Genomic DNA, 24,371 nt, shown 5'->3' on the forward strand with positions numbered 1-24,371 from the left:
CTCATTACAGTGATCTTGTAGTCAATAGATAAATGAACTGTGTAATGTAATCCTCACACAATGCTACATACAAACAAGATGTAAAACTAAGATTGGTGATATTGTTTTGTAGGACCATTCGGTGTAGAAAGGTTAGTTTTATTGTATTGGGTTACAAAAAACTGTAATACTAATTTCACTTTTATATGGAATGGAATGGCTTACTTTTTTATTGCAAGAGTTTTGCTGCAACATGTACAGTAGTCTATACAATGATCTAATCCTCAGCTAACAGACATAAGCCTGAGTTATACTTGGTTGCGCACCGTGTTGCACAGGGAAAATAGCCAATCTACAAGTCAAAACGCATCACAGTGCAGCATGTTTTGAGCTTGTAGATCAGCTAATTTCGGTGTGCGACACTGATGTGCAACTATGTATAAATCCCCCTAAAGCTTCAACAACATCCACTCATTCAAGGTGATGCATCATTGAGAGTAATTGCAGTGACAGATTGATGACTAACCTTGACAATGACACCTTAGTCTATAAAATCCTCATTTCCCTCGGCTGTGTTATAACAGCAGCCGCATACTTGCTCTGTGTGTTAAACATCCTCTGTAGAGATTACAGAGACTCTTTTACTGCATACATCTGAAGGTAAGTTGGGCATAATTCAGTGTTTTATATCAACATTGTTACAGATAGACATTGTTGCCTCTTGTTGTGATCAATAACTTAAGCGCTACCCTGATTAGTTTGTAGTAAATCCCGATGCTGGGTTTTGTGTGGTAATGATTTTTCATTCTAATTTTCAGCCAGCTGCCGGCAGAAACGTTTCGGGGCCTTTTGAGGGAAACCATCAACAATGTGGATTGTAGCTCTCGCCCTTTGTCTGCAATTGCAGGGAAATATTCCAGCCAGTGCAGACAGCACAGATCAGCATTCAGAACCATCCCCTGTAATTGAACTCTTTGGAACAGCGTCTCCGGGCCCTTCTATACTGGAGGAGGACAAATCCAATGGCTCCAATCATCCATCCCAAGTGCCAAGGCCAAAAACACAGCTCCCTCCTATGTGCTTTGAGCCAACTAAAATCAGAGACACGTTCAAATATATCAACACCATTGTATCCGTGTTAGTGTTAATCATAGGAATAGTGGGGAATTCAGCCCTGCTGAAAATCATATATGTAAACAAATGCATGAGAAGTGGCCCAAACATACTCATTGCAAGCCTTGCTTTGGGGGATCTGATACACATCGTGATAGACATTCCAATCAACACATACAGGGTGAGTGATTTGCTGCAAGGTGTGCAATTAATTACAATGAGAAAATTATGTGTCACGTCACCATTTTTTCCGCTGCCTGTTTCTGCTGCCTCTTTCTATTCATTTTAGAACAATCTTGCAATTATTGAATCAATTGAGTGAGTTTGTGTTTTAAAATGTTGTTAAGTTACAAATGCACCCCTACCTTCAATGCAGCTCATGGCAGAGGACTGGCCCTTCGGTTTGGCATTGTGCAAGCTGGTCCCCTTCATACAGAAAACCTCAGTGGGAATTACAGTGCTGAGTTTATGTGCCTTGAGTGTTGACAGGTAAGGGGAATGTCAAAGGAACATCTTATTTCCCTGAACACTGAGCATATCTTCTTTCTTTCTTTCTTTTTTGGACTGATAAGCAATACCATCCTGTGCTCCAAACGTAACAGTGCTATCTGTATTTCATCAGATGGAAAGATTTATTTAGTATCAGTCCTTGAAATGTTCTTTAATCGAGAAATGTTTCATTGTTATGGATAAAAGTCCCCTTAGCCATATAATTTCCCCATTGATTTTCTAGATATCGAGCTGTTGTATCCTGGAACCGAATCAAAGGCTTTGGAGTTTCCACGTGGACCACAATAGAAATAACTTTGATATGGGTTATTTCCACCATGCTTGCTGTGCCTGAAGTGGTGGGCTTTGATATGATAACAATGGACTATAAAGGCAAACATCTGAGAATTTGCCTGCTTCACCCGATGCAAACAACCCAGTTCATGCAGGTAATGTAATGCAGCCCTCACACAACAGGATAGAACAAACAGATCCACAAGTGTTTGAATTGGTTATCTTTTGATGTGACATTTAAAAGCTTAAAAAAGAATACAACATATAAATCCAATTGATTGTCCACTCTGTCAGCTCCTACATCATCAGTCATACTGCTTGAGCTTGTCAATGATGTCATAGAACACTTCAATATGCATTTTTACTGCTATCAACACAGTTTATGTACAGAATACTAAATGCAAGTGTCAGACATAATGTCACAGAGTGATGATTATAATGTTTAATTGACAGTTTTATAAGTCGGCGAAAGACTGGTGGCTTTTTGGCTTCTACTTTTGTATGCCACTGGCTATCACAGCCGTCTTCTATACGCTGATGACCAGGAAGATGCTGAGGAATACTGAGAATACATTAAGCGACCACACCAAACAGGTTAGGAGTGATGAGTGTTCATTTAACTCTGAGAGTATACAAATGTAACCAAATAGGCGAGGGTCCATTTGGATACATTTGTATACACTCAGAGTTGCAAACAGAAACAAATTTACTCAGGCTTTCACTGTGTGCATTTCTCATTATATCATGACTTAAATATTCATCATGTCCTTTTCTTTTTTTACCTAGAGACGAGAGGTTGCAAGAACCGTCTTCAGCTTAGTGCTTGTGTTTGCTGTGTGCTGGCTGCCTCTTTACCTGAGCAGAATGTTGAAATCGACCATATATGATATGAAAGATCCAAAAAGGTGTCGGCTACTCAGGTAAGCTTGAGAAAAACGTTACCTGTGTTGATCGGTATCTGTTCCAGTGTCGCTATGTAGAACTCACTCATCCATCCCTTTACCTCATTTCTCTCATAGCATCTTTCTTGTTTTGGACTATGTTGGCATTAATATGGCATCTCTCAACTCCTGCATCAACCCCATCGCTTTGTACCTCGTCAGCAAAAAATTCAAAAGATGTTTCAAGGTAAGATTTCATCCTGTTCCTGTAATCCTGTTGTCCATTTACTTGCCTGCAATGGTGGAAGAAGTACTTTTTTTAGCAATGCCATTATTTGGAAATACAAGTTAAAGTCCTGCAAAGAAAAAAAGTACTAGCATTAGAATATACTTACGATACCAAACATAAAAGTACTCATTTTGCAGAATGGCCCATTTCACCATAAATATTATTGGATTGTAAATAATAATGCAGCCGGTAAAGGTTGGGCTGATTATAATTATTTTATGCGATTCTGGGTAGCTTAACATATAAAGATGTATAATGATTATAATTTATCAGCTAATGGATGTTTTGTATTAATAATCTAAATCGGCAAAGTATCTAAAGTTGTCAAATAATTTAAAAAGTAAAAAGTACCATATTTGATCTGAGATGTATTGGAGTACAAGTATAAAGGGTTAGGGTTAGAAATGGAAAGAAAATGGAAATAATCAAGTAAAGTAAAAGTACCTCAAATTGTACTTAAGTAAAGTACTTGAGTAAAGGTACTGTACACCTTCACTGCGTGCCTGATATTACTGTAAATTGTGATACCTATTTTTTAACCACTTAAACCCTATATACTTGTCGTACGGCGAATAGTGAAAATAGCTGATCTACAAGCTCACAATAGTGATCTTGTAGATCTGCTATTTTTGAAAGGTTTTTGAAATTCTTTGGAGATGCTCTCCTGTAATGATATGCCCAAAATAGGGACGCCAGGTTGAAAGTGGCTAAGGGGCGGGTGGATACAGGCGATGGGGAAACCAAGTAATCCTCTCTGGGTGTAGTGTCCTGTGTGTCTTCAAGGTCAAACCAGAGTAATCAGCGTTAAAATGGCCAGACTACAGCAGGCGGTGACCTTAGGTGATTAGTAAAAGTGAAACACTAGACACCAGACAGTCTAACCAAGAGGTTAGACTGAGAGAGAGCCCACAGGCAATGATTCAGTATAAAGGCTTACACTGTAGGTCAGTATTCAAGGAATATACTCATAAATCTCTGCAGGCAGGACAGAGTATCTGCTGGGATTATTAGACTGTGGTAAGCTAATTAAGTCTTCCTTCTCACTGTTTTTTTTCCCTTCTTTTTTTTTTGAGGACGATGATTAGTGTTTCTGTCCTATGACCAATTGCCTTTGTGTGCCCTTCAGGCATGTTTCTGCCGTTGGTGCCTACCTCACCAGGCGCTGATTCACGAGGACAAACAGCCGGTGTTGAAGTCCAAAGTACAGGAACAAGCCTCGGAAAACAGCCACGTCAAACCCCCTAAGCTCTCCTCCACACCCCTACCTGCGCACGAGAACACCTGATTGTGTTGGCATAAAAGATCATGTGCACAGAATAATAATAATGATGATAATAATAATAATAATAATAATAATATCTTTACTTGGTGTTGTTTTTTTATGCTATGTTGATTAATTGAATACATAGGACCTCAATGGAAACAAGTCCTCAATTCAATCAGTTCAATCAGATTCTTGAACTCAAATCTCCCTAGTAGATGAACTATGGGAGGTGTATGCATTCTTATGCATCAAAATAGATGAGATGAACTATGGATGACATTCATTCAGTTTTAATACATTGTTTTTATCTGGGTATGCTTATTTTTATAATTTGAATTCTTAGTTTTTAGGACTTTTTATTCAGGTCGATAGGGTATGTTTCTGCACTGTTTGTTCTTATTATTTTATGAATTTATAAAAATATGAGTTATGCTATCTTTTACTAGGAGAAACATAATTTCGTTTTGTTTTTCTAACACTGCTTGCAGATGGAAGACAAATGACAAATAAAGCAATCTTGAATCTAGACCAAGTGTATGACTGTACTCGTGCTGTATGCATTCAGTCAATCAATCAATGTATACCACTTTTCCAAAACAATGTTTCATTGAACAGGATACAAGTTGGTGAATTTGTGTTGTCATAAAATAACCAAGATATCTCTCACACTGTTGCCCACGGTATCAGACAAGCATCCTGAAACGTTGTGGAAAACGTGATCCCCAGACACACAACTAGATTTGATTGACGTCACCAGGCTTCCGCAATACTATAGAAACGCACGCTGTGCTGTCTGTCGTAGGATCACAGTCAGTCAATTGAACATCTGCTTTGGCATTAGACACCAAGGGAGTGAGCCTCCTCTGACTCGTAGCCCCAAGGGGTTTGACTCACTCCCCAGCCATTACGTCAGGTTTTTACCTACTGCTGTGTATCGTATAGCACAGTTCTTAAATCACCGTTTGGGCATAAGGTTAAAAACTGGCTCACGTCAGCACAAATCCAGTCATGTTTCCGCTGTCTGCCTGCAAAGACAACACTTCTGTTACGTTTCTGGTTATTCTAAAAAGCCCCGGTGCCCCAGGAAAATCGAGCAAATCAGATTTTGACACTTTTATGGCATTTGCATAGGTCATAGCGTATTATTAGCGCCTACGTTTCTCCGTATTTGATGTTTCCCCATACGCCGTGTGAGTGTTTATAGCGTTCTGTTTAGTATTCAGACTCTGAGAAAAAGCATTAGATTGGTGCCACTGGTAGATTCTGACTTCACCGCTGAATGACTGATTGATGTTGGCCTATTTTTAATGCATTGTTAAATGTGTAATGCATGGAGACACTTTATAAAAGACCTGAGAGTGGAAAAGAAGGAAAATGAAAATGACAGAATGGGGTCAGGGGGAGGAGAGGGAGGGGAGGGAGGGAGATGAGTACCTGATAGGTCTTCCTGTCACAGGACAATTCAAGCAAAATGGGGAGCTGTTCTGTTCTCCCATGCTGTATCAGTCGGCAAAACTGTGTTGGCGCTCCATGTTGGACTGGTTGTTAAAACCAAAACCTTCTGTCTAAAAGCACGGGGGTCTTCAATGTATTTCCGCCCAAGGACCCCTTAGATGAGAGAGAGATGAAGCAGGGACCCCCCACTAGATATTGTATAGAATTGTGTTGCAGATTAAAATCTTTCATAGATTTCATAGATGGCTTCATAGACTTGTTTGACAGCACTCGTTGTTGTATAAATGAATGTTTTTTGTTTATTTTAGCTTCACTATTAATTCATGTTAATGTGTATTTTCAGACATTTAACCACTTAAAGCCTCAATACTAAACTTGACCATTGGCTATCTGTACTTTTTTCCCCTCTACATCCAACCTCTTTGCCAAAAATAGCAGATCTATAAGCTCACAACGCCTGTGTGCTTGTAGATCTGCTATGTGTGGCTAATGTTCCCCTCACTCCCCTCAGAATCCTATCACACAAAGTTTTGGAGGACCCCCTGTAGTAACTCTCAGGACCCCCTAGGGGTCCCGGACCCCCTATTGAAGACCCCTGGTCTAAAGGAAGAACAGTTCTCTCAACCCTCTATGAAGACTCAGTTGTTTGTTGCTATAGACAGTTGTATCATACTTTGTTTTTGGGGTGCAATGGGGTCTGTCTGTCTGTCTTTCTTCCTAATCATCCCTATTATTATTATTATTATTATTATTATCATTAGTATGTCCCTTTCACATAATTTGTATTTGCTCCACACTCACATGAGGATATACATAGTTTGTTGATATCATTGTTTATACTATTGTCTCCGCCGGGCCGAAAGGCATGGCGAGAGAGTATGTTTTACCCTCCGTCCGTCCGTGTGTGTGTGTGTGTGTGTGTGTGTCCTGTCCGTGTGTTACCAGCTAATCTCCGGCACCGTTTGTGTTTGTGTTACCAGCTAATCTCCGGCACCGAGTGTGCACCGTTTCGCTGCGAAACTGTGCACACTCACTCCCTGGATGCCAATTCAGAACCTCTGCCTCAAATTTTTCACATGGGCCTGTTATAGCGCCACCTGGAGGCCGATTTGTGCAAACCCATTTTTTTTACATTACTCCTACAGATTCTATTCAAACGTCATGCAAATTGGTAAACAGTATCTCTATAGTCATGTGATCAACACAGATCTGTCCGATTTCCCATATTCCATCCTCATTGGCTAAGGTTTGCTTCCAAATTTTGCAGGATTGGTCCGTTTTGAACAAAATGCCTCAAATCATGAACGCAGCTTGCGATTTCCGTTAAATTTCACAAACACATTCCCACTTGGCCAAGGAAGAAATGCCACTCTTTTTCACATTGGCCTGTTATAGCGCCACCAGCAGGTCTAATTTAGCAAAACACATTTTTTGGAACAAAAATGCCTCAAATCATGAATGCAGTGTCCGATTTCCGCGAACGACCTAAGAATAAATGGCACCCTTTTCCCATTGGCCCATTATAGCGCCACCAGGAGGCCACAATAACGTACCTGACCTGGCGGAGACCTGTGTTCCGAAGAGCACTTTTTCATACTGATACCATGAAGCAGCTGACAAAAAAATGTTTCTTGGTCATTCAGAGTGCACACTTTTCACCATGGGATTGGATCACTATGCCGCTCATCAGTTCAGCAGGCTGTCATGTTATGCTTCTAATCAATTATCTTTTAGCCTATTTAAAAATAGTAACAATTAAATGCTAAGTTAAACAGTTCTTGTTAAGCAATCTTGTTATGACAGAGTATGGACCATGAATTGATGTAATGCTTTTTAAGACTTCCGTACACACATTGTAATCCTCCAAATTGTGTAATTAGTCATCTAAATCTAGTAAATCTCATTTAAATGTACCACCCAAATTTGCAATCCTTTTAATTATAACTCGTCCAAGCACATTTGAACATAACTTAAAAAATGTGTTTGTGATTACAGTCAGTCACCTAAAATATGTATAAAGGGAACAGAACTAGTGAACTGAATCAATTCCAGCCCACACAGCTTTATTGCCTGCTGTGCTTGCAGACTCCTGCACCTCTCTGTTCCCACTTTGCTGTGTCTCCAAGACTCTGACAGTTGGATACAACAAGGTTGGACCAGATACTGGGGTCGGATAATACTCATTTGCAACACAGCCAATTTGTGCCTCTTTTGATCTAGCATAACATGGTCCGTGGATAAGCACATCTTATGCAAACAGGGCTATGGTAAACGTAGCCCTGCTTAAAATGCAAAATGCTTATTTGTAGCCTATCATACATAATATGACCTCCTCCAGTCAAACATTGCATCATATTTTGGAACGGATCTTATTGGATTTTCTCCTTGGATGCATTTTGATTTGAGTCTGTTTGTGTGTGGATGTATTGCCTAATATTTAACAGGAGTCTACCTGTCTCTCCAGCTCTTTGATAAACAAAAAATTCAGGTAGGGGACAAAATTTCAGCTAATCAGGAGGGAGTACTCATTTATCAGCTTCATTTTTATAGTGTTCCAGTTCCAATTCTGTCTGCTCATTTCTTTGTGCCATCACTTCCAATTTCACTCGTTTAATCTGTATCCTGTCTGAGTTCTCTATCCTGATTGGATAAAACTGGTTTCCTGAGCTGAAAATGCATTTTCTGTTTAATAAAGAGCTGGAGCTCGTGTTACTGTAGCACTATAGCAATGAGTACTACCAGAATATATAGAGCTATTTTTACCAAAGAAAATCACTACCTACCCTACCTTTAATGTTGTTGAACGGGGAAAAAAAACTGTATCTCCATCTTTTAGGCCATTCATACTTCAACTGAAGTTAATGTGGTGCTTTACATGTTAAAGCATTATGCAGAATATCTCCTCACAATTTCTTTGTTTAGTTTTATAGTGTGGCACTGAAGGGCCAGCCATATAAAACACCATTTGTCTGTATCCCCCATATTGTATGTTCCCCCACATTTCGTTTTCTCTCTATGTCCCATGTATGTATATGTATGTATGTCCCCCTACATTTAGCAGAAATATGGAGTTTTTTGCCCAAAATGGAGTTCCACAAGGCTCCAGACTGGCCTCCAAGTACTTACTGCACAGGGAATCCACACCATTATTAGACCCTGTCTTATACAATAGTGCCTTTCTCCTGCTGTCATGTGTTACTGTCAGACAGCAAACTGTTTTGTGCTGAATGTTGTCAAGTGCTAGACTCTGTTTTGTCCCTGTAAATGCCATCACATAGCCAGCAAAAGGCATGGAGTTATCATGTCCCCTGCAGTGTGTTCATAACTGGCAGATGACATTGAGACAATCCTGCTCTTTGGTCCCCAGACAGAATGACGTCAGTGTCAACATAAGTGACAGAGTGGGTGTCTGAGACCTTCTTCTAGTAATCTCAGTACACACGAGGCTAGGACTCCCCACGGTGCTGCCTAGACTCCCCAGACTGTGGATTTAATTAAACAGTGTGAAATTAATTAATCAGTTGGGTGGCAGGTAAAGGGACTCCTCACTGGAACTGCTCACACAACCAAGACAAGAATTTCATGTGCGCTGACAGTTATTAATTTGCTGTATGTTTTATTATATCCTGTGATTATGATAAAAAATATAGAGATGCAGAAATTCTATGTGATTAAAAGGCTTGGCGTGGGAAAAAAAGAAGTCCACTAAATTATCAAAATAACAGCTCCCTGAAAATCAAAGTATGGACCTGTGTTTGATGTGTTCTATCAATTAATTAAAAACTTCAGTTCTGTATAATAATGTGTTGCAAATTAGATGGAAATGAGATAAAATATTCATTTAGTTATCTGGGGAATCTGCCTGGAGGGCTTTTTAGTCTTCAGTCTGGCTCAAAATGCTGTCCATATGGCAATTATGTACAGTAGTGTTGCAGGAAGATTGGTGTGATGCCTAGTGGCAGAGAAGAGTCTGCCTGTGACAAACCGCTGCTAGGATCTGATGTGAGTTGAGGGAGATAATGAGGCTGTTGTAAGCTTTAAGTTTAGAGCCTGGCCCCCGGGTGGCATATATAAAGTCGTATTTATACTTAGTTGCATGCCGGTGTCGCGCAGCCAAAATAGCTGATCTGCAAGTTCACAACGTGTTGGCAGTGTGATGTGTTGTGAGCTTGTAGATCTGCCATTATCTGTGCGCGACACCACTCGTCACAAAGTATATCAAGCCCTAATGTGCTCAGGCTCCCTCATTGTTTCACATGTGGCTGAGGATCGAAAACACATTTGCTTTATTCTTCATAAACTTTGTCAGTACTTCGAGCAACACTTTGGACAACTTCTGCTTTCATGTCGTACGCCTCTTGACATTTATGCGAGGATGAGCTATTTTTTTCTAGTCTGTAGATGGAAAGCCTAGATTCCATTTCTGCCTGGAGTTATCTATAGCACCGTACCCGCTTAAGCACGCCCAGCATTGCATGTGTATGTCTTATCATGAGGTTTGAACAAATATGAGGATTTTGAAAGATGTCTTATTGATCCCACTGGCACTGATATCCCTGCACAATTTCACTTATGGAGTAGACATTGTGTGGTTTGCTTTGCATTAAGTGACAACACATTGTATGTCATTTCAGTTGATTGATACAAAACATATTGCTAAGAATAAGAAAATCTATACCTGTTGTGGTGTTGAAGATAGTGTACCACGGTAAACGTGTGTCCCCATGAAATCAATCATTTTGCAGAGTCCTCCGTTACGTCCAGTTTACACCCACACTACACCTACACAGGTTCCATATTCAAGTGAAACAAGGACCCGATGCAACCAAGTGCAATACAAGGAAAGAGAAAGTAACACTGCAGTGCATGCAAAGTAATGGTGCTACCCAGGAGAATTGCCACAATGTTTCATTAGATACCAATGAATTTCACTGAATGCACACAGGTCCATATTTACAGTTTTATAATAAACAGGGCAAACCTCCTTGCACAAAACCAGCAGGCATTTAATTAATGTGAATTTGGTCCTTGAATACTAAATAAGAGTGGAAGAAAAATGACAGAATGGAGGAGAGAGAGGGAGCACAACAGCCTAAGGCAGGGAAACTTCAGAGAGACCTGCGAACATCTTGCAGAGTCAGACTACTGGGCAGAGCTGCAAGTGGTCACTCAACCATGGGATTAAAAAGCATTTAAGCCGTGTACCAAAACCCCCAAACCATGCTCTTTCTGACCATTCTGGTGGAAAAGAAGAGACAAGTGTTTGGTGTTTGCTAGGATGATACGGCTACAGTACAAAACACAAGACGGGTTACAGGTTTTTCCACAACGCTGGCAACAATGAAAGCATTTTAGTGCTCTCTTGCAGAAAAACATAATGAGCTGGCCTAAAAGGGTTTCTGTGTTATGGTTAAGGTGCAAAACGGACTGTCACTACTGCTTATTCGATTCAGGTCTGGATGTAATGGCAAACATGCAATCAAATGTAGGGCGTGCTTGCTAGAGTGCTTCGCTTCACACTAGTAATGCCTCGCAGGCAACAACAGGCAGATTTCTTGACAGCCCATCCAAGCTCCTTTGAGTGCAGAGGCTTGATTAGTGAAGCTTCATGTCTGAAAATAAATCACCGGGCTAAGGTATCTCTACTGTATCTCGTTGTGAGTGTGCCGGTGCCCAAGTGAATGCTGGTATAAAAAAAAACAAGAAATCAGTTTGCGGTCTTGCAAATTCACCAGAGCAACAGCACGCTGCCAGCCTGTCCTTGTTTTTGATGGGCAATGATGAAAGCGCAGGTGGATGCGAGAGAACACCGGGCACCGCTCCCCTCCCTGTGCTGCTGTGCACTCCTCTTCTGTGGTTTCCCATTAGCACAGGAGTGAAGGTTTGCAGCCTGGCTGCTGGGCACAGCGGGTCAGTGCTCACAAAGCTCTGTTTGTTCCCTGGCCTGCAGGGCTCCCAGGGTAAGCTTGGCTCCAGAGGGGATGCAAACAAAAAGGAGCCACTGTCTCACACACTGGAGCCGCTCTTCCAACACATTCGCCTTTACTACGCAACGGGGGCACGTTTCTCTTCTTGGGAGAGGGATGGCAAAAGGAAACAAGTTTTTCTTTTAAACGGCGGCCTCAGGATATCAAAACACTGCTGTTCTGAGTGATGTACTGTATTTTCCCTCAATTTTAAATGGCATTTTTGAGTAGTTGTTTGTGGTGATATTTCTTCTTTTTCGCCATGAGTTTCTCATCTCCTTTTGTCTAGCTTCAAATTCAGAGCCTTTGTGTTCGTGTTGTGCTAGCATCAACCCATGTTGAGCGGAATGCTAGGAAACGGCTGACAGCCATGGGCATACATACATACGTACAGTATGCGCCTGCTGTATGCTCCGTCGTATACGACAAAGAATAAATCAGGCTATAGTATTCCATGTGTAACTTTCAGTTGCATTTAAATAAAGATAATTACATATATAGATTATTATGGTCTTGCTGAACTTCAGCCAGTGCAAGTAAGATCCATTGAGGTCAGAAATTCTCAATTAATAATTTCACGGGGTACCTTGCTTCACATGCAGTCTGGCTGTGATTTCTAAAGATGAAATAAAGTACGGCCTACTCTTACGCCCGCTGTCAGGTCAGACATTCAATGTGGTGCTGCAATCTGCAGTCCAAGTATAACTCCATTATTGAGGGGACTTTAAAATGGGAGCTATGTGACACACAGCGGGTTGATTTAGTTTAATGACCATGACAGTGACAGCGCTGTGATGGAAATTGGACTCCCCCTGCAAATTTACATCACTTCAGGGTACTTGGGGCTCTTTTAGCGGCTGCACTCCAGAGCTCGAGCCATCAGGAGGTCCTGGATATGTCATGCTTGTCACCTTCCTTTAAGTGCATCTGCAGACGTCGGAGAGGGATTAATATTATATAGCCTACGGAGGCACAGAGACCGTCTTATCAGCACTGCAGATGTGATAAGCACCTCTACCCCCGTGAAAAAAAAAACAGGAAAGATCTCCAAGTAAAGAGACAAGCATCTCTTTGTGTTGTTCCCTCACACCGCGTCAAATGCGGCTTTAGTGGCAGATATGGTGCAATTTTACATCTGTTGTAATTTGATGTGCTGGGATCACCCTCTGTGAAATCGTCTTGATCGCGGCGTGGCTCTTTTCAATTATTTAGAAAGTTGGCGTATGGCTTTAGAGATAGTAATCTGATTTTCTCAAAACGTTTAGAATAGCCAACATGTCACAAGCCTCAATAATGGCGGCGAGGGAAAAATACTGCGCTCTACCCTGTGTTGTTTGTTTCATCTGGTTACTTTGCATTCATGCTCCCTTTTTATTAATTTAATTTATTAAAATGTCACTTTTATGGAAATGTTTGTTTTCCACCGTTGTTCTGACACTCGTATCACATTAGTTCACATCAGTGCAGATGTCAGTGTGCACAAATTGTTTTGCCTTGAACCTGATCCTGTACTGTGAATGGGAGTTATGTCAACCATTGCTGTCACATCAGTTTTATCAGAAAAAGGCCCAGTGGGACCATGGACACAACATGTGACACAATAAATTCTTCTACATCAAAGCTACGTGTATTATCATTTGAATTTATTGAAGACAGCCAGAAAAGGTATATTGAGTTTCTCAAGCATCTAGCAGCCTCTGCGTTACAATCTCATTCCTTTATTCCATTACAGTGCAGTGCTTTTAGCCTCATAATGCGAAAATACTAATGTGCGTATTTGTGTCATGTAAATCTGCAAATAGGGATATTACATTTGTTTGTTCTTTCCCTCTGAGGAAAATGTGATGTGCCTACAAAGAGAGTATACCTGTTTTGCATGCAAAATGTCCAGGTGAAAATATGCCTTTGTTGGCAATATCCTTAGTAAATCATGCGCCATGATCTTTGTTTCATGCATAACAAGTACAGTATAGCTTGCTGGCAGCATGACATATTTACAACCAAATACCAACTTAGAAAATAAATATCCATGCATAAAAACATTGCTTAAGGAGCATGGGGTTAATATATTTTGACGTCTTTTGTAATGTGCTTGTCGTGAATGCAGTGTGTTTATTTTCTTACACAACACCTAATATGCGCGCCACCCACCAGCGGCATGGCAGAATCACGCGGCAGGCCACCTGGCATCCCCTGTAGTTGTAAGGCCAGGGCCAGTGGCCTCGCAGCGGCTCACATACTCTCTGACAGTGGGTGTAGCTGCGTCGGCACTCTGAGCAGCAGATCCCCAGGTGGTCTAGCATTGGGTCAAAGGTCATGGTGCCTTCCTCTCCCGCACCTTCACTGCGCTGCAGATTAGAAGCAAAGTTAGCCCACGTTTGTTGTCTTTATTTCAGCACTCTAAGGCTAATTCATATTCATTTTGAATTCCACCTCGTTTAACCATAAAGTCTGATTCTCTCAAAAATATGACTCAATTTCTTCCCGAGCGAAGAGAAATTTAATGACTGTCTATGTCTATATGACTGGGAATAATGATTTTCACACCAGTTCATAGGGGTCATAAATAACGGGAGGCTGTCATCACCCAGGTGACCTGTATTTACAGCTGCTAATATGACACCCACTCGCCCAAAACCATCACAGCCCATGGAACTGATGGAGAGACTGAATGTGGGTTAGTCAATTTCCAATCTTGTACTTATCTCTATGGGATTAAATTCATGGCAAGGCTGTTTACCCAAGCATGGAGCTATAAACTCATCCGTGAAGGTGTTGCAAAAGGGGAAACATCAATTCATAATACATTTCTTTAGGGGTTGCTTTAGGGCTTGGAATTACATCCCCTACGACTCTGATAGCTCATCTATAATTCAGCAGCAATGATAATAACCCTGTTTATCATAAACAGAGCGCCGTGGACATGTCCCAGACTCACGTGATAAGGGTTTTCAGGATTAAGCGCCGACCCCATCGCAGACGACGCACCCTCTTCTTCCTCCGCCGCTCTGTTGTCACCCTCCGAACGGCTCGCTGCGTCCTTCTCCTCAGCAGCTGGCTCAAACTCCTCCATGCTAAACTGCCGTTTGGCTCGCTGAGTGTCTCTTTTTCTCCTTTCTCCATCTGTTACAGCAGCCACAGGAGGCACGGGTATTGGGTCATCATGGACAAGACACCATACATGTCCTCAGAGCTCAATTCTACATAGGCACGACTGTCTTGGTCGTCCTGAATAATTGAATTAGCTGCAGTGATATCAAACACTCTTGCATATTTCAGGATCATCCTTTTTTAATGGAAGACACTTTGTGCAAGTCTCCAAATGTGGTGTGTGTTCGGGGCATTAGTGTGTTGTGTAAGTGTGTGTTAACTTCCCAGACAAGGACCTAAATTGGAAAAAGTTTTAGGTATCATTGCCACACAGGAGGACATTAAATGGAGCGTGTTCATGTCCAGGTGGATGACCAGGATTATCGTACTGAAAGGGGTTGTGAAATGTACCTACAATATCACAAGTGGTAACACTTAGGCCTACTCTACAACTATGCCAATGTTGACTATATGAAGACAGCCTATTGGGCTGGACGATATGGGAACATATAAATATCACTATAACGAGTAACTACTTCCATATGTGTGTTGATATATTGATAGATTTAACGATATCTGTATGGAAAATCATGTCAAATTATCTAGTTGATGTTGATCACAGTGGACAGCATGGTACTTTAACAGGTAGTCAAACTGTCACATTTTGCTGCCATTATCATAATGGCAGCAGAATGTGGCAGTTCTAATTTAAGTATGGTATTTCAGATATCTGGCTTAGTAATTACCTTGTTGTTGTGTTATTTAAGCAACAAAATTGTGTGTCACGATTCACAATTAGAAAAAAGAACATGGTACGATTATAATGATTTACGATAAATGCTAAGTATCGATATATTCCCCAGCCCTAATATACACAGCATCATCCTCAGTGTTAACTTATCCATTTGTAAGTGTACAAATGTAATCAAATGGACCCATAAGGATTAGGATTTTACAGTGTATGTTACAGTATGATTGGAAATCGAGTCAGATTGGAAAAGGAGTGCTCGTTTTCTTCGAGTTAACCTTCAACGCTACCCCCGTCAAAAAAAAAGAAAACGTTTCGGAGGTACCGAGACTATGGGGGACGATGATTTACAATTCTGTCGCTATCGGGACATAACGGCACTTCGCAACGCTCTGCACGGCGAATCGCTCGCCTAAGCTCGCTCGGTGGTGCCTCTCGTGGCTTAAGTCCCCTTCAGACTGCGCACCTCGGTCTGTGAAAACGAGTGCACCTTTTTCAATCTGACTGGTTTGCCATATACACTATTAATAGGCTACGGGACAAATTATGATAACAGGGAGCAACAGGTGAACAGGGCCACCTCTAGGATAGGTAGGTTGGATCCAGTAGATGGGAAGGTCCCCACAGAGGTCTAGGATTCTGGTACTGAGGAAGCTGGTGTCATTCAGGGGCTGGTCTGCCGCAACCCAAATCAGAGACTCGCCATCATACTTCACCGGCATGATTTCATCTGTCTGATAGGATTCAAAGAGGCTTCATTGTACACATGCATGTGATGCATATATCGTTCCAACAAACACAATTGGCAATGGGGGTGGGGGGGGGGTCTTTGTTGCTGCACTAGCGACCCCTACAGGTTGGTCAAGGGTTGTTCATCTGCATGCACCATATGTCCTCCCTATGAGGCTCCTCACTGGCAGGTGAAAAGAAGTGGCAGGTAATTCCACGTGTGTTCGATTGCATCCCTAGGGAAAACCAGTCCGAAGACCAACGAGTAGGGGTCAGCAGATACAAGATTACACAAGTGTGTGGGGAAATCAGGGAATCGGCATTATGACTAAATTGGGAAAAACTGGCAAAAATGTATATATTTAACAACTGAACATGCCGAAACTTGCATTGTGACTTTTTGCACAGTAAAATCCAAAATGGTAATTTACTTTCAGAGTGAGAGTGTGAGAGAGAGAGAGAGAGAGAGAGAGAGAGAGAGAGAGAGAGATATCTATGAAGCATACCATACCAGGTCAAACATCAGTGACTCTTTGTTGTGAGTTCCCATGTCAGGAAGGGTGGCTTTGATTTCAGATTTTATATAGCACTTTTCCCCACCGAAGAAGCGTATTCCTGTGATTCCCTGTATCAAATCACAGAGCTGCCATGTTTACACTCACGACTTCGCTACTTTCCTAAGCACATGCCATATTTGCGTTTGAGCTATTCCAGCTGGAGGGAAATGAAGGGCAACTCACAATTTGAAAGTCGTGAATCTCCTGAGCTGCCTCATCTCCACTCCCAGTTCTGAACCGCTCTAGATTATTATCAGAGTCGATTTCCATCGACCCCTCCTTCACCTTCCCGTTAATGCTCATACTGTAATGAACATTATAAACCTGGTTGAATGCAAAGAATAATGTTAGTGACAGATTTATCAGGTAATTTCTTGTTATTTACATTCTGACAGTACAGTAACCTTAACCACCCTAATCCTTGCATCCTCAAGTTAACAAAAAATGTGAAAGTTAAAAAGGAAATTGAAAAAAGCTCGCAACGCATCACAAGTTGTAGATCACGATTTTCGCTATTCGTTGCAATCAGAAGTACAGTACATAGGGTTTAAGTGGTAAAATATAGATATACCTTTATTAAGCATGAAAAACAGGATAGGCACAGGTAAGATTAGAGACAGTAGAATAGAAATAAAATAGACTTGGAGTCTGACCCTATAGCCATATGCACTTTGTCTGACTGAGTTAACATAATGTTGCTGGTGTCCTCCCTTTGCGAAAGAAAAACTCTCCGTCTTGGACAGATGTTGCATTCTAAGCACATGCAGATTTGAATAGAGCACCACAGAGGATACTGCTGCAGACCTTGACAGAGGTATTTGCCCTACAGGGGAGCTCATTATGACACAAATAAATATTCCAGTATCTCTAATGAGGTAGGGCAAAGTTACCTGACCAAGTTATTCAAATGGAATTTAAAATGTGCAGCTTAGAAGAGAAAGGTATGCTATTTCAAGATCTGAAAATGTGGCATTTATTGATAGGCCATTTCAACTGATGATATCTCTTTTGACATTTTCATAAATAAAATACATTGGGAATGAAAATGAAATCATTATTTTGACCAGTTATGTGGGCTGATTACCACCTAGTAAAGACCGCCTAGGTCTATATCATTATGTACTTGCATAAGTATTCCTCATTCAACAGGCATGGCAACGTAGTAATACTTACATTTTTATCACTGACTTTCCACAGGTAGAAAGCTCCAATGGATGCACACAACATCAACACTGCCCCGACAATAAGAGCTGCAGCTCCAAATCTTAGAAGGCGACCAATTGCAGCAGGGGACTGACTAGTCGATGTGCTGTATGCCTTAGAATAACATGATAAACCACATACAGTAGATTGCAAAACATGAGTGTCTGTTTCCCATTATCCATAAACAATCTAGGCCTATGTCCAATTTCGGATCTTGCAAGTAGACTATATAGTACACTATATTTTTAAATGATGTAGTCTACAATTAGAATATTTTCTTACCGGAGGCATGCAATTTTCAAATTTTGAGGAATTTTCTTTCTCCGGAGTTTCTCCCATGTTGTTTTCTGTAGCCTATATTACCTCCACTGTTGATTCTCCTTGGTGTCCACAAGAGGACCATTTCACATGTGAGTGTGAGTGACGTGCTTGTGACGGAGCTGGAATTCTTCAGGTAGAGAAAGTAATCGGAAAATGTGCATGTGTCCTGACTTCTAAAACAAAGTAGGCTTAATGAACTGAAATAGCCTACTGTATGCTAATTGTTAATGTGGGTTTGAACTAGGCTATACAGTATATACTGTAGGCTCCTTTACTGTAGTTGTCTGCAAAAGCCTACTTCTCACACATAAGACAAGAATATGTCAGGTGTGAGAGGGATTGAGTAGTTTACCTGGACTGGTAACGTAATGCATGCATACAAGATTGACAAGAACACAACGCGTCGCGTATGTGTTGTGAGCTTGTAGATCGGCTATTTTAGAAGTTTGAGGAATTTTGAAACATTTGAGTACTTTCCCTTTGGTACTGTAACTTACAGTCTGTAAATATTGATGCCAATTTTGTACATTTACTCAAGTAAGTTTGAAAACCTTTAGGCCTACTTGTAACAGAGTATTTTTATATTTTGGAATTGCTATTATTACTTAAATCTGAGTACTTCTTCCACCACTGCAGTTGGATTTAATGTAGGCTATTTAAAGCCAAGGCATGCGTGAACACTTTGCGAACGCATGCACATACACAACCTTGTCTGATAATGGGTTTTCTGATTTGACAACAGAAGGGAGGTGATCTCTTGGCCAAAGTTACTTGCTCCTTATCACAACTTAACAAGAAGGTGAACACAGTGCTAAAGAGATTTGAATATGCACTGCCACTGTTGCTTAGAAACCGTTTGAAACACAATTTTTGGGATAATTGGCAAGCTGCGAGGCAATCAGAAAGGTGAAGGGATTCTTTGACCCTCGAAAAATATGTAATTGAAACAGCATTTGATCAGCTGGATGTGTATGCAAATTAACACAGCACAGTAATTACATTGTTTTTTACCTTGTAAAGAAGATGACATTGGTTTGTATTCCCCATCACTGTAGGCACAATTGCTTGAGGACCACATTGTATTTACTGTAGCTTATAAGCCCGTAAGGCAATTTGGACGTGCTCAGTTGTCTAACTGAGGTTATTCTGTGGGCTTAATGAATATTTTCTGGAGACAATAAGTTGTACTGTGCCTGCACCATTTCTTTTTAGTTTGAATAAGCCCATATAACTGGAACTATTGCTTTATGCTCTAGCCTGATTTATCAGCAGAACAATAGTATTCTGGTTTTGAATATTTATTTGTGCAACATTGTGACAAAATCTACCACAAACAGGGTAATCTTTGATACTGATTGTTTTCCACTTCAGAAGGCCCCTTTTTAGCCTAATTGTCCATTGGTCATGCCCCTTAAATAGTAACACATGCTCTTCAAAAGTCATAATAAAATTGTTCTTTACATTGAATCATTATGAAAAATATATTATTGATATACAAAATCTTGCATATTACACATGATACAGTAAACAGTCATACATTAGCCTATAAGAGCCATATAAGAGACAGAAGACATACAAAACACTGCAACAATCCAACATGGAGTCAATTAAGGTAAAAGTACTATACAGTATAAAGGCAGAGAATTCCTTTTTGATTAGCTTCTTTTTGATCATTCATTACACAGTATAGAAACTCATGATTTTATACTGTAGAGTTCTAGGAGTGTGAATACTCTGGCATGGAGATCTCATCAGCTTCCTGTATTCTGGCTGGTGTTGGTGGACCAACAAGTATGTAGTCAAATTCCTCGTGTTGGACTTTTTCATAAACACTTTGCAGGCCATGCGTCTTGGGTATTTGGGCTGGACAATAATTTTCTCTTCTGGCATCTCGCGGAAGCGTAGCTGTTTTGGAGAATGTTGAGAGATGGGGTGCACTGGCCAGGCTGGTGTTTGGCCTGGTAGCTGATGGGCTCCAGCATCTGTCAGAGTGGCCCAGGATCTTGCACTCGCTTGTACATGCCCAAAGATCTGTGGAAACAGTTACTGTGTAATTAATACATCGCTAGCATGAACAAGGGTGTCTGGTGCTACCGAATGACATAGTTTACATCATGATTAAGCCTGATGTATGGTTCTACCCATGTCATTTATAACACAGTAAAATACGCACTGTTAATTTGACTTAATTTGAGTGTAGAAATGGGGGTCCATTAAGGCTTAGTTTTTACACTCTCTGGGATTTTACTGTGTTGATAGGTGACATGAACATAATGATATCAGTGGATGTCTAGGACGCAGTATGGGGATTTGTGTTGGATATCACCATTAGTTTAATTGGATATCACCATTAGTTTAATTGTTCAGGACATTTTGTGTTTTCACTATGAAACATGATTATGATATTAGTTTGAAACAAATGATTGGAGTAGGCCTATATACTTACTGTTTGTCGGTGGAGACTCTTTTTTGTGAACATCTCCACTTATGTCAGAATCACTGTCATTGAAATCACTGTCTCCCTTGCCGCTATCTTTCCCACTGATCTGGGGATCTCTCGCTGAAATGGTGGTGAATGAATTGCCTTTCCATATCGTTATAGGCCTGAGTGTTTCTTTTCCATATCCAGGTAGTGTAGAGTAGCCCTGCGAGATGGGAAACACAATATTCACATCCAATTTAACCATTTAAACCCAATATACTTAGTTGATCAGAGTCCCTCTGGGGTCTGTACTTTGTCCTCTCCTTTTACAAGCTCACATGTTGCAGACACTTGAGTTTGTAGATCTGCTATTTTTGTCAAATGTTCAGGGTTCATTTGGTTATGTGAATTTGCAACAAGCACCTGCATAGTCAGTATTCTTTAAGATCAGTCAAACATGATTACCTACCTTCAATTTGCCCTCCATCACCCTGCTGTTCTCAAACATGGTCGCTTTTTGTCGGCCATCTTCACAGCCTGTTTCCATTGTGCTGCTGCTGGCCAATGGGGGTTTCTCTGGAAATGGATGAACATCAAACGCTTTGGCTTTGTGGTTAGTGATCAATGAGTCAATATGACCACTTTCCTCACTCTCAACATCCGGAATGTCTTCTTTTTCATCATATGCTGCTGCCTCTCTCTTCTCTCTTTTCCTCCGGCTGCAAGTGGTTGTGATGAGAATGATGGCCAATAAGAGCAGGGAGCAGCTCCCTGCCAGGACAATGATTATGGCTATGGACATGTCCCATTCAAAAATCTCCTCGCTGTCATTTTGAACCATGGAGGGCACACTGGACCGAGTGCCTTCAGTAAAACCGAAATGTATTGTGGCTGTGGAGGTTAGAGCAGGTGTTCCATTGTCACTGACTGTGACTGTGACTTTGACATTGTCTGTCAGATCGTAAGTCAGTTGACGACTCACATGCACCTTCCCTGTAGCTCTGTTGACGGTGAAGCCCAGGTGTCCTCCCTCAGTGATTTTGTAGGACAGCTGTGCATTTATGCCCTCATCAGCATCTGTGGCCTTTATGTGGGTTACCACATAACCTGCGGGTGCGTCTTTGGGCAGGAAAACCTCAGCAGAGCCTTTGTAAAGAACTGGCTCTATGATGGAGGGTTGGTTGTCATTCTGATCAACTATTTTTAGCCTGATGACAGCAGTACTCTGCAGCTGTGGTGACCCCGCATCACTTGCCTGGACGTGTATTTCGAGCTGTTTCATGAATTCATAATTAAAGCTTCTTAGAGCATATATTGAACCAGACACCGAATTGAGTGAAACAAATGTGTTCATTGGAGAACCCATTATAACGCTGTCTAAAAGTCTGTAAGTCACTTTACCGTTGCTGCCTAAATCAGCGTCTTTGGCTTCGACCGTTGTGATGTATGCCCCAGGTGCATTGTTCTCCACCACGTTAACTTCATAGACGTGTTTGCTGAACTGAGGGGCGTTGTCGTTCTCGTCGCTCAGTCTAATGGTGTACTGGAGGATGTTTCTGAGCGGAGGTGACCCGAAGTCCTCGGCCATCACTGTCAAGTTATACTCGCTGATTGTCTCCCTGTCCAGGAGTGCCGCCGTCACTATCATGTAACTGTCCTCGTGGGCTTGCTGGAGTTTGAAATGGTCATGGCCGTATAACGTGCAGTGAACCTGACTGTTGACGCCAGAGTCTCTGTCCAAGGTGCTGATCAGCGCCACTAGACTGTCCTTGTCTGCTGCCTCGCTGATGTATGCGATGCCAGTCGTGATGGAGGTCATTGGGGTGATGCTTATTTCTGGGGCATTGTCATTAACGTCTTTGACGTGAATTATGATTTTACAGACGGAGGGGCTCGGGTTGGATCCCAGGTCAGTCGCCTGCACGTCTAGCTCGTACGTTTTTTTGTCCTCGTAATCGACTTGGCTTCTGAGCACCAGTCGGCCTGATTTATTTTCCACTTCAAAAAGTTCTCGGATCTCGAGAGAAACCTGTTTTCCGAATCCATAAACAACCTCTCCATTTAAACCCTCATCAGCGTCAACTGCGTTTAAGTCCAATATAACAGTGCCGACCGGAGCGTCCTCTGGCAAACTAACCGAAAAACTATTCTGGTCGAAAACGGGTCTGTTATCATTGAAGTCAGTCACTTTTATAGTTATCTTTGTTGACCCCGATCTATGCGGGTTGCCTCCGTCTGTGGCAACCAGCTCCACTGTGTATGATGACTGAGTCTCCCTGTCTAGCTCTTTCATTAGCACCAATTCCGCATATTTAACCCCATCCGCTCTCAGGAGCACGTCAATAGAAAAATGACTGTTGACAGAAATTTGATAGCTTTGTATGTAGTTCGATCCCACATCGGCATCCACAGCTGGATCTAAAGGCACACGGGAGCCCACAGCTGCATTCTCTGAGATCTCCACCACAGATTCCTTATGTGGAAACTCCGGAGAGTTGTCGTTGACATCCTTTACCTCCACCTCGACGTGGATCAATTTGTACCGATCTTTTGAGAAATTGACCACATCAAAAGTAATGAGACACTGTAGAGCGTGCCTGCATATCCTCTCTCTGTCGATTCGTTCTCCCACAGTGAGCTCCCCGTCGCTTTCTCTCACCCTGATGAACGAATCGTTGAATTGTTTCATCATTCTGAAATTGGTCTTGGTGCTGTGATGATGAGACAGACTCAAGGACATGTCCTTGGCCAGGTTTCCGATGAGCGTGCCCGGTCCATCCTCCTCGTTGGTCTGGTACCGCACGGTATTTCCCTCGGACTCGACCGGTGAAACAAAAAGAATATGTTGAATCGATATTAACATAAAAATCCAGCCTGTGAAATTAACTCGCACCATCTTCTTCAGAGTTGTTGTTTCTCCCATCAATAGGCAGCCTCACGCAGCGCTCTCCATTCAGCACCACCGCTCTGTTCTGAACTGAAACTGTGCTCAAAGTGAAAGTTAGAGTTGCTCGCCGCGCGGAGCGGAGTCAGTGAGACGCGCTTGTTGCCTCGCCCTCAACACAGCTCCACATTTGCCAGGTTTCGCGAGAGAAACAAGCAACTAGTGTTCATTTAATTGACTAGACGAAACTATTTCAGATGACTAAAATAGGGCTAAAACTAAATGGTGTATTTTTCAAAAGAATTTCATAATTTGCTGTCAAAAATAACACTGGTATTTAGGTACCATACCATGCAGTGTTGTACTGTGTACTGTGACTAAAAGACTAAGAATAAACATTTTTGATATTTAGTTGACTAAGACTAGACTAAGACCATTTCAGATGACTAAAACTAAATTAAACTGTTATTCAAAAGACTCAGACTAAATCTGAATTTGCTGTCAAAATTGACACAGCAAGCAACCAGTTCTATGAAAACAACCCCAAAAGAAGCTATAGGAACTAAATTTATGAATTGCTATTTTCAAAAATAAGGGTAAAAAAAAACTATTTTTAAAATATTACTGGCACAAAATATTTTCAGATGGGGGTCCGTGCGTGGACAAATACATATATTGATGTCGGGG

General features: G+C 41.4%; 3 protein-coding genes across 3 annotated transcripts; 1 reads left to right on the forward strand and 2 right to left on the reverse strand.

Moving 5' to 3' along the window:
* Nucleotides 1-847: 847 nt before the first annotated feature.
* On the forward strand, nucleotides 848-4,330 carry LOC311064399 (endothelin receptor type B-like; the record flags this gene model as incomplete). The annotated part of the gene is made up of 7 exons (XM_084084229.1): nucleotides 848-1,273; nucleotides 1,469-1,581; nucleotides 1,826-2,030; nucleotides 2,329-2,469; nucleotides 2,662-2,795; nucleotides 2,895-3,003; nucleotides 4,172-4,330. 7 exons carry the CDS (start codon nucleotides 848-850, stop codon nucleotides 4,328-4,330), a joined length of 1,287 nt encoding a protein of 428 aa, XP_083940355.1.
* A 9,520-nt stretch (nucleotides 4,331-13,850) lies between these two features.
* Nucleotides 13,851-18,126, reverse strand: LOC311064556 (leukocyte cell-derived chemotaxin 1-like; the record flags this gene model as incomplete). The annotated part of the gene is made up of 6 exons (XM_084084420.1): nucleotides 18,028-18,126; nucleotides 17,038-17,178; nucleotides 16,809-16,922; nucleotides 16,149-16,302; nucleotides 14,669-14,853; nucleotides 13,851-14,078 (listed from the first exon to the last, which is right to left on the reverse strand). The coding sequence occupies exons 1-6, from the start codon at nucleotides 18,079-18,081 to the stop codon at nucleotides 13,851-13,853; spliced, it is 876 nt and encodes a 291-aa protein (XP_083940546.1). The 5' UTR covers nucleotides 18,082-18,126.
* A 1,969-nt stretch (nucleotides 18,127-20,095) lies between these two features.
* On the reverse strand, nucleotides 20,096-23,696 carry LOC311064229 (protocadherin 8; the record flags this gene model as incomplete). Its single annotated transcript, XM_084084063.1, has 3 exons — nucleotides 20,096-20,409; nucleotides 20,825-21,023; nucleotides 21,270-23,696. The coding sequence occupies 3 exons, from the start codon at nucleotides 23,694-23,696 to the stop codon at nucleotides 20,096-20,098; spliced, it is 2,940 nt and encodes a 979-aa protein (XP_083940189.1).
* Nucleotides 23,697-24,371: the final 675 nt, after the last annotated feature.

Source organism: Gymnoscopelus microlampas (assembly GCF_963454915.1).
Source record: "Gymnoscopelus microlampas genome assembly, chromosome: 17".
Taxonomy (NCBI): domain Eukaryota; kingdom Metazoa; phylum Chordata; class Actinopteri; order Myctophiformes; family Myctophidae; genus Gymnoscopelus; species Gymnoscopelus microlampas.